Raw genomic sequence first — 10,665 nt, 5'->3', positions numbered from 1 at the left:
GCGATCTTTTTGTGGCCTCCGGGTAGCAGCAACAAACCAGAAAGCTGGCATCCGCAACCTTAAACTTCTTGCGTCCAAATGCTCGAAACACAGAAATGATTCAAAATCACACAAAATAATAACTGCATGAGAGAAATGCTGCACGTTGGTGGAACAAAACGGTAGTTAGCAAGGGTTGTTACATTATGACTTTGTTGAAAATATTACTGAATAACAACGCAAGTGTGTTTAAATTGTTTGGATAAGCAAAAAAAATTACCATTTTTAATCAAGCACTTCAGTACTTACTGTGAAAGCATATTTAGTTACGACGAAGTGATCGCTAAAATGCCATCGGAGTCGAAGTTAATATAAAAAGGACCCTTTCAAATTTAAATAGTGAACGATGTGGATGGATAACAGCTGTTGACATTTTTAATGTGTAGTTGTTGACTGTTTGAGATTACTAGTAGATACTTCCGCAGAACCCGTTGTTTAAAAAAGTAGTAAAATATCTGTATTTTGGAAAAACTGCTGTCGAGTAGGGAACAGAAGTGGCTGACTTTTGGTGCAAACGAAAAGTAAATCAAGCAGTGACAAAACAACCAGAAAGTTAGCCAAGCTACCAGGCAGTTAGCCAGGCTAACAGGAAGTTAGCCAGGCTAACAGGAAGTTAGCAAGGTTACCAAGAAGCTAGCCAGGCTACCAAGAAGTTAGCCAGGCTCCTTGGAAGTTAGCCGTGCTACCAGGAAGTTAGCCTGGCTCCTAGGAAGTTAGCAAGGTTACCAAGAAGTTAGCCTGGCTCCTAGGAAGTTAGCAAGGTTACCAAGAAGTTAGCCAGGCTCCTATGAAGTTAGCCTGGCTACCAAGAATCTATCCAGGCAACCAGGAAGTTAGCCAGGCGACCATGAAGTTAGCAAGGCCACCAAGAAGTTAGCCTGGCTCCTAGGAAGTTAGCAAGGTTACCAAGAAGTTAGCCTAGCTCCTAGGAAGTTAGCAAGGTTACCAAGAAGTTAGCCTGGCTCCTAGGAAGTTAGCAAGGTTACCAAGAAGTTAGCCAGGCTCCTATGAAGTTAGCCTGGCTACCAAGAATCTATCCAGGCAACCAGGAAGTTAGCCAGGCGACCATGAAGTTAGCAAGGCCACCAAGAAGTTAGCCAGGCTCCTTGGAAGTTAGCCATGCTACCAGGAAGTTAGCCTGGCTCCTAGGAAGTTAGCCACGCTACCAGGAAGTTAACCTGGCTCCTAGGAAGTTAGCAAGGTTACCAAGAAGTTAGCCTGGCTACCAAAAAGCTATCCAGGCAACCAGTAAGTTAGCCAGGCTATCAAGAAGTTAGCCAGGCTCCTATGAAGTTAGCCATGCTACCAGGAAGTTAGCCTGGCTCCTAGGAAGTTAGCAAGGTTACCAAGAAGTTAGCCAGGCTCCTATGAAGTTAGCCTGGCTACCAAGAATCTATCCAGGCAACCAGGAAGTTAGCCAGGCTACCATGAAGTTAGCAAGGCCACCAAGAAGTTAGCCAGGCTCCTTGGAAGGTAGCCATGCTACCAGGAAGTTAGCCAGGCTCCTAGGAAGTTAGCTATGCTACCAGGAAGTTAGCCTGGCTCCTAGGAAGTTAGCAAGGTTACCAAGAAGTTAGCCAGGCTCCTATGAAGTTAGCCTGGCTACCAAGAATCTATCCAGGCAACCAGGAAGTTAGCCAGGCTACCATGAAGTTAGCAAGGCCACCAAGAAGTTAGCCAGGCTCATTGGAAGGTAGCCATGCTACCATGAAGTTAGCAAGGCCACCAAGAAGTTAGCCAGGCTACCAGGAAGTTAGCCTGGCTCCTAGGAAGTTAGCAAGGTTACCAAGAAGTTAGCCAGGCTCCTATGAAGTGAGCCTAGCTACCAAGAATCTAGCCAGGCAACCAGGAAGTTAGCCAGGCTACCATGAAGTTAGCAAGGCCACCAAGAAGTTAGCCAGGCTCCTATGAAGTGAGCCTGGCTACCAAGAATCTAGCCAGGCAACCAGGAAGTTAGCCAGGCTACCATGAAGTTAGCAAGGCCACCAAGAAGTTAGCCAGGCTCCTATGAAGTGAGCCTGGCTACCAAGAAGCTATCCAGGCAACCAGGAAGTTAGCCAGGCTACCAGGAAGTTAGCCAGGCTCCTTGGAAGTTAGCCATGCTACCAAGAAGTTAGCAATGTTACCAATAAGTTGGCAATGGTACCAAAAAGTTAGCCAGGCTCCTAGGAAGTTAGCCAAGCTACCAAGAAGTTAGCCAGGCTACCAGGAAGTTAGCCAGGCTCCTTGGAAGTTAGCCGTGCTACCAGGAAGTTAGCCTGGCTCCTAGGAAGTTAGCAAGGTTACCAAGAAGTTAGCCTGGCTCCTAGGAAGTTAGCAAGGTTACCAAGAAGTTAGCCAGGCTCCTATGAAGTTAGCCTGGCTACCAAGAATCTATCCAGGCAACCAGGAAGTTAGCCAGGCGACCATGAAGTTAGCAAGGCCACCAAGAAGTTAGCCTGGCTCCTAGGAAGTTAGCAAGGTTACCAAGAAGTTAGCCTAGCTCCTAGGAAGTTAGCAAGGTTACCAAGAAGTTAGCCTGGCTCCTAGGAAGTTAGCAAGGTTACCAAGAAGTTAGCCAGGCTCCTATGAAGTTAGCCTGGCTACCAAGAATCTATCCAGGCAACCAGGAAGTTAGCCAGGCGACCATGAAGTTAGCAAGGCCACCAAGAAGTTAGCCAGGCTCCTTGGAAGTTAGCCATGCTACCAGGAAGTTAGCCTGGCTCCTAGGAAGTTAGCCACGCTACCAGGAAGTTAACCTGGCTCCTAGGAAGTTAGCAAGGTTACCAAGAAGTTAGCCTGGCTACCAAAAAGCTATCCAGGCAACCAGTAAGTTAGCCAGGCTATCAAGAAGTTAGCCAGGCTCCTATGAAGTTAGCCATGCTACCAGGAAGTTAGCCTGGCTCCTAGGAAGTTAGCAAGGTTACCAAGAAGTTAGCCAGGCTCCTATGAAGTTAGCCTGGCTACCAAGAATCTATCCAGGCAACCAGGAAGTTAGCCAGGCTACCATGAAGTTAGCAAGGCCACCAAGAAGTTAGCCAGGCTCCTTGGAAGGTAGCCATGCTACCAGGAAGTTAGCCAGGCTCCTAGGAAGTTAGCTATGCTACCAGGAAGTTAGCCTGGCTCCTAGGAAGTTAGCAAGGTTACCAAGAAGTTAGCCAGGCTCCTATGAAGTTAGCCTGGCTACCAAGAATCTATCCAGGCAACCAGGAAGTTAGCCAGGCTACCATGAAGTTAGCAAGGCCACCAAGAAGTTAGCCAGGCTCATTGGAAGGTAGCCATGCTACCATGAAGTTAGCAAGGCCACCAAGAAGTTAGCCAGGCTACCAGGAAGTTAGCCTGGCTCCTAGGAAGTTAGCAAGGTTACCAAGAAGTTAGCCAGGCTCCTATGAAGTGAGCCTAGCTACCAAGAATCTAGCCAGGCAACCAGGAAGTTAGCCAGGCTACCATGAAGTTAGCAAGGCCACCAAGAAGTTAGCCAGGCTCCTATGAAGTGAGCCTGGCTACCAAGAATCTAGCCAGGCAACCAGGAAGTTAGCCAGGCTACCATGAAGTTAGCAAGGCCACCAAGAAGTTAGCCAGGCTCCTATGAAGTGAGCCTGGCTACCAAGAAGCTATCCAGGCAACCAGGAAGTTAGCCAGGCTACCAGGAAGTTAGCCAGGCTCCTTGGAAGTTAGCCATGCTACCAAGAAGTTAGCAATGTTACCAATAAGTTGGCAATGGTACCAAAAAGTTAGCCAGGCTCCTAGGAAGTTAGCCAAGCTACCAAGAAGTTAGCCAGGCTACCAGGAAGTTAGCCAGGCTACCATGAAGTTAGCAAGGCCACCAAGAAGTTAACTGGACTACCAGGAAGTTAGCCAGGCACCCAAGAAGTATATTTAGAGCTGCGGCTGCAGACACTCTAACAGTTGCGCCCACTTTTAAGTCTAAGTCTTGCCACTTAAAGACGTGATGACAACAAAAGTGAAGCGTGTCTTAAACGGAAGTGAAGCTGGAAAGACAATACATAACATAGAAATCAAAAATTTAAAAAAATACTGCTGAAAAGAAGTTAGGGTTAAGGTTATGATTGGGTTTTGGTTAGGGTTGCATATAATCAGCAAAAAAAGCAATAAATACAACAACCGAAATAATAACAACCATGGTGCGTTGTATTAGCCATCTTGGATCACGTTACAAGGCAAGTGTGGGCCACTGTGGGCGATGTTTTTAAGACAACTTAGAGTGGACACGACTTAGAGTGGACGCGGCTTCCCTTCTCCAGGAAGTTAGTAACCCTAACCCTAATTAAACGCACAAATGGTTATTATTTCGGTTGTTGAATGTATTGCTTTTTCCGCTGATTTTATGCAACCCTAACGCCAACTCTGACCAAAACCAAACCTAACCTTAACCGTAACCTTAACTTATTTTCAGCAGTATTTTTTTTAATGTTTTCCGTGTTACATATTTGTTTCTCCAGCTTCACTTCCGTTTAAGACACGCTTCACTTCTGTTATCGTCACCACTGTGGGCACGTCTTTAAGTGGACGCGACTTAGACTTAAAGTTGGCGTGACCTAACCTAAACTGGGAGCGACTTAGATTGTATGTGACTTAAGGTAGTTCTGCGCAGCCGCAGCTAGATATACTTGAGGCTACCAGGAAGTTAGCAAGGTTACCAAGAAGTTAGCAAGGTTACCAATAGGTTAGCAAGGCTACCAAGAAGTTAGCAAGGCTAGCAGGAAGTCAGCCAGACTACAAGAAAGTGAGCAAACTACCAGGAAGTTAAGCAGGCTACAAGGTGAGTCAAGCTTTAAGGATGCACAGAAGAAAGTTGGCTTTTTTTTTTTAAACACTTGGTCTCATTCTAACGTTGACATTAGCTACATGAATTGGGTGCTCTGTATTATTGTCCAATATTAGTGTTTTACGCTTTTTTGGATCATTTCTGTGTTCGCAGTATTTGGACGTCGCTGGGTGTTCGTTGGCCGCCGTGCAAAGCAGCTATGCTAACAACAACAATAATTGTCTCCCGCTTGCTACGTTGCCGCTGATTCCTAGCAACACAATTAACGTCAAACGAGGTTCACACCGCGTGTCAACTCACAAACGATGTTGGCGACAAAACATTCGGGTTTTCCTTGCGGTCACAATTTCAAAGTCACGATAGTCATTAAGTAGCGTCTACATTCCTCCTCGGAAGCTAACTAGTGGTGTGTGTGTGTGTTTAAGTGTGTGTGGGGACGCACAAATACCGAGAGTGTGTGCTGCTGTTGCGCAGCAGGCTCAGAAACAGGAAGTCAAAAAGTTCAGGTGGACAGGACATATGTGCGTGCGTGTGTGTGTTCAGTCCAGGGCCAAGAGTGGAGTGCTGGTCTCTCGGTCCGTCTGTCGCAGAGTTGCAGGACTGACCACCGACTGAGACCTGAAACACAAAACTAGTTGAGCCCTCATCCGCGACTGAAACAACGCACAAGTTTAGGTCACCTCTTCATGGCCTCCTTGTCCCCCCCGGCCCCGCAGTTCTCCCTGACGTGCAGGGCGTCGTACGTCAACGTGTACTCGGTCTCGTCCATGTAGTCCGGTCCCAGTAGGGTCCTGGCCCACATGCCCATGTCGTACGGCGGCAGCGTCCCGCCAAACTCGGATGGCAAGCACTCGGGCTGGATGAGCTGGTGGAGCGAGTTGAGGTTGTTGCCGTGGAGAAAGATCTGAAAGGGGACGCAGGTGAGTATAGGAGAGGGCGAGAAACAGGAAGAGGAGGAGCTCATTCTTACCCGCTTCCTGGTCTTGTCTTTGAGGAAGGGCTTGATGATGGTGTACATGGCGTGGATGTACCACGGTTGGTTGACAAAATGGATCCCTCCGAAGCGAGCGGGAAAGCTGTCCTGAGGAGCAAATGCAGAGTTTCCATCAGTGAGGGGGGCCCGGTCAAGTGGGCTGGACTGAGCCGGACTGTACCTAGCCGGATTGGACCTACCTGCAGGCCCTCGATGGCCAGTTTGAGGATGTTTGGCGTGAGCTTGGAGGCTTGCTTGAAGGAGAAGTTGCTCCAGTCGATGATGAGGATGAAGCCGTTGATCTGGAGCTCCGGCTTCTCGATCAGGACTTCCAGGGAGAGCAGGATGGCTCGCAAGATGTCCGTGAAGGAGTTCCTGCAAGGAGGGGCAGAGCCACTTATGGAACATGAATAACTGAGGACAAGTTTATACTAAAGGGTCCCTCTAATGCTGACTTCATTGGCACTTAATTATAGTTCTGGACCTAAAAATTATGTCTGCAAAACAAAAACAGTCGGGATTTTAGGTTATGAGTTTCAGCCCACTTTTAGCTCCAAAATGCGGGCGTCACCTACAGAAGACTGGAAGCAATTTTGTAGTCCCAAGTTTGTGCCTTGGTAGCATCTTCATCCTGAATCATGGTATTTTCATGTGGAATTTAAAGCATGATGGCGATATGAGGAAAGTATGAAACCTCCCCAAATTGACTGAGGCAGACCAAGTGAGAGGAGTGTAATTTCAAGCACTCATTTTAAGGATTATGACTTTGAAAGAACAGGGTTTTGTTCTAAGTTTGGATGGAAAAAGTGTAAAAGACTCAAACCAGATGTGATCCCAAAAACCAGGAGCACCCTCGAGTGGAGAAAAACTGAGTCAAAACCTGCGGGGAAATAGCAACAGAACAGCAGAACTCAAAAACGAGAGAAAAAAGAAGGTAAGCCGCTAGTATTGTATTTTGCGTCCTCTTCTACTGATGCTTGAGGAAAATCTATGGAAGAGAAGGAAAGTCCGGAAATGCTGATTATTTTATATTACTTTTATGCTCATGTTAGAGGAATATTTTCCACCTTTAAGCAGAGCAGAACGCCTAAGTATTGGCCTTGGTTTTGCTCGAAGAAATAAACACACCCTGTGTTCTATGTACTCTCACACACATATTATTATTGGTGTCATGAAGTACCAGCCTGGAGACAGTGAAGAGCGAGCTGTGTGTGCTCGGCACACACGTCAAGGTAACTTTCAGTTTTCGATCCAACCTAGGTGGACAAAAGCATGAGAGACGGGCGACCATTTTATAGACTGCTTTGTCATTTTGATAGCTTGGTTCGTTTTCTCACAGCGCTGGTATTGTACTTCTGTTTTGGTGAATAAATTGTTAAACGTCAATTCTAGATCCTGAGAACGAAATGATCTGGGTGGACTCCTCCCCCAAAGAAGGGAAGACGGAGGGTCCCAATAATCATTATGTTAACCATATCAGCTTTGAAGTAATCATGGACCAGGGCGACACAAACGATACAAATACTAGTTTTACATGCCCTTATCCACACTGTCTATGTGGGGAAATAGGTTCCAGTTCTGTAGATGATGTCCCACCAAGATGGGGCGGCATATCGAGTCTGGCGATGAGAAGGGGGGGGCGTTCCAAGTACAGTTAGCTAGCTGCCATTACTCAAATTGAGATTGTGGGAAATAACTGCCAGATTTATTTTCAGGAGCAAGAAAACATATAAAGAGAACTTGTTACTTAAATTCCTGTCATCTGGATTCACTTAAGGAAGTTCTACTGCTTTTCTGGGCCAGTAGAACCTAAGTGACGTGTGGTCACCTGCTCTGGTCCCAGTTGGAAGCGAACAGAATGAGTATCTTTCGCCCGTGTTGGTCCGGAATCTCCAGCACGCCCGGAAAGCCGTCCATCAACGCTCGCTTGATGCCCGGGTCGTCCACCTGACACACATGCATCTTGTTAATTGTTTAGCTCATACAGTCATTCGGTGACCAATCCTCATTCACCAATCAACACACAGCACTGTTTCTGGTTCCGCCCACATTAGGTACCGTACTACAGTACGCATACAGAAGGCTGCCGGTAAGTGTTTGGGATCAGGCAACTTGCGACGACACAGAAGAAGTTCCTGACCTTGAAGCTCTGGAACATGTCCAGGTTCTGCTGTCGGAACTGGAAATACTGAGCCAGCAGGCGGAACGTCTCCACCTGGTCGAACTTCCTGGCTCTCAGAAAGCGCAGGATGAAATCGTCGTCCGTTCGCAGGAAGCCGATGTCGGGTCGAGTCACAATCATGTCCCGCACCTAGGATCAGAGGGCGCGGTTAGCGCAGGGCTAATGCCAGCTGGGTTTTAGCCGGAGTTACCTGCTGGATGTCCTGGTGCAGCGTGTCCGGGTTCTCGTTCAGTTCTAAGCGAGCCTTCTCCGTGGTGTCGGAGCTGAGGCCCGTGTGGTGCTGAGACATCTTGCACCTTGTTCTTGCCCACAAAAGATGTCCGCCTGGTCACAGTCCACTGAGACAAGTCGTGTCGCTCCTCACCAACTTGGCAATCGTCATTTCACGTCTTGTTCAATCAAGGCAGGCTTCTAGCGAGTGCAGAGCGCCGGGCCCACCTGTGGTGCTCCGTCACGGCGTCCGGCACCGGACATTTCAACAGCTTGACAAGGATATGCAAATTGGGGAACTCTTGCTGGTGCGTTGAAGGAATGCCAAAGGTCAGTGAAGGCAACGTGGTCAAACGTGGGGACTCCTGGATAGATAATAATAATAATAACAGATAAGACCAGTGTTTTTCAACCAATGTGTACAGTCTGGTGTGCCGTAGGAGATTATCTAATTTCACCTATTTGGGTTAAAAATATCTTTTGCAAACCAGTAATTACTCTGCAAATGACGTGTTGTTGTTGAGTGTCGGTGCTGTCTAGAGCTCGGCAGAGTACCAATGTAATATTCTTCCATATCAGTAGGTGGCAGCCGGTAGCTAATTGCTTTGTAGATGTCGGAAACAGCGGGAGGCAGCGTGCAGGTAAAAAGATGTCTAATGCTTAAACCAAAAATAAACAAAAGGTGAGTGCCGCTAAGAAAAGGCATTGAAGCTTTGGGAAGGCTATGCAGAACACAACTAAAACTGAACTGACTACAATGTAAACAAAAACAGAATGCTGGACGACAGCAAAGACTTACTGTGGAGCAAAGACGACGTCCACAAAGTACATCCGAACATGACATGACAATCAACAATGTCCCCACAAAGAAGGATAAAAACATCTGAAATATTCTTGATTGCTAAAACAAAGTAGATGCGGGAAATATCGCTCAAAGGAAGACATGAAACTGCTACAGGAAATTTTACCAAAAAAAGAGAAAAAGCCACCAAAATAGGAGCGCAAGACAAGAACTAAAACAATACACACAGGAAAACAGAAAAAAACTCCAAATAAGTCACGGCGTGATGTGACATTACACCTACTTTGAGACAAGAGCTATAGTGATGCATTTTTGGTTATGGTTTAAAGTCATATCCAACAATTGCGACAACGACTTTTTACTGTCAACTGAGTTTCAAAAAATGTGCCTTGGCTCAAAAAAGGTTGAAAAACACTGGTTAAGATAATACATATAAATAATTAGACTTCATGTTTTCACAATTTAAAACCTCTTCAGACTGTATTTTCATTCAGATTATGAAAAATAATCCTTTCACATTTAGCCTCATATCCTCTGGGCTCGAGTGTGGGTGCAGATGACCCTACACACACACACACACACAACCTCAAAGCTCCCCAAAATGATGTGACCCACGGATGACGTGACATGTGCATGCACAGAGGTGTTCTTACATTTTACTGTGTGAAACAAATGTTCACCCTCTTCATTTTTTTACACGTTCATTGGTACTCACGCTGAAGCCACCTGCTAGGTGTGTTGCTGGAGTCCAGCGCGTCCCTGCCTCTCCGGCCCTCCTGTGCTGGTCCTGATGCTGAGGACGGTGTCGGCCATCAGGATTACACGCATAAGAATATCCGTCCAAATCAACAAGCTGGACACAAAACTAAAAGATGGAAGTTAAAAATGATTTAATGTCTTCTTTGTACGACTCGGGAGAACATTTTATCGTGGACGAGGACGCACGATGACCGCGATGTGTCGAGAAAGACGTCAGGATGCTCCGTTGCTGTCCTCTTCGTTTAATACACAGTAGCACTTCCGGTCCAGAATTCCACAATAATGTCTCCCCTCCACCGCGCATCACCAGGGGATGCTTGTTGTGTTGACTAAAATATTCTGCAAATAATCACGTTCAGTTTAAAAATTACCAAATTAATAAATCAGCGATATTTTGTGTCCAAAAGAAACAGTTTGGTCTAACATTACATTTATTTTGAAACTAAATACGTCGCTTCAGAATTATGAAATTGACTGATAATGACGGATCCTCTTCAATATGTTATTGAAATGTTTTCGTGTACAGTAAAAGCAGTTGTGCGTGTATTATAATCACGAAATATTTGCTGGAAAACGGCAGTGTGGTTGTTATTTATACTTTAAACCAAGCTCATATCATTGTAAAGCGTTTCATTTATTATTGTAAAGGTGCCTCGACGGTGGGGTTGGGCGATACTGCCAATTTTGGTATCGATTCGGCACCGTGTAACTGCTGTGCTGTGCTGTACTGTACTTAAAAATGTTCACGATTTTTGAATGATTTTGCCTTTTTTTTTTTTTTTTATCATGATTATGATGTTCACACGAAAACACTGGACACATATTATAGGCACAGAATATCAACAAACATATTAGTAAACAGTTTAAAAATATATGAAAGAAACAATATAAGATTTTAATAGCATCAAAAATATAAAACGTTAACTTAATTC

At 45.8% G+C, this 10,665-nt stretch overlaps 1 protein-coding gene across 1 annotated transcript; it reads right to left on the bottom strand.

The window, feature by feature from the left end:
- Positions 1–5,220: 5,220 nt before the first annotated feature.
- Positions 5,221–9,967, bottom strand: LOC133609429 (clavesin-1-like). Its single transcript, XM_061965006.2, has 8 exons — positions 9,690–9,967; positions 8,153–8,537; positions 7,921–8,091; positions 7,609–7,727; positions 5,981–6,155; positions 5,778–5,888; positions 5,488–5,711; positions 5,221–5,425 (listed from the first exon to the last, which is right to left on the bottom strand). The coding sequence occupies exons 2-8, from the start codon at positions 8,249–8,251 to the stop codon at positions 5,347–5,349; spliced, it is 978 nt and encodes a 325-aa protein (XP_061820990.1). The 5' UTR covers positions 8,252–8,537; positions 9,690–9,967; the 3' UTR covers positions 5,221–5,346.
- Positions 9,968–10,665: the final 698 nt, after the last annotated feature.

This window comes from Nerophis lumbriciformis, linkage group LG07 (genome assembly GCF_033978685.3).
Source record: "Nerophis lumbriciformis linkage group LG07, RoL_Nlum_v2.1, whole genome shotgun sequence".
Classification (NCBI taxonomy): domain Eukaryota; kingdom Metazoa; phylum Chordata; class Actinopteri; order Syngnathiformes; family Syngnathidae; genus Nerophis; species Nerophis lumbriciformis.
The sequence above is the reverse complement of the archived record's forward strand: the minus strand, read 5'-3'. Positions and strand labels throughout refer to the sequence as shown.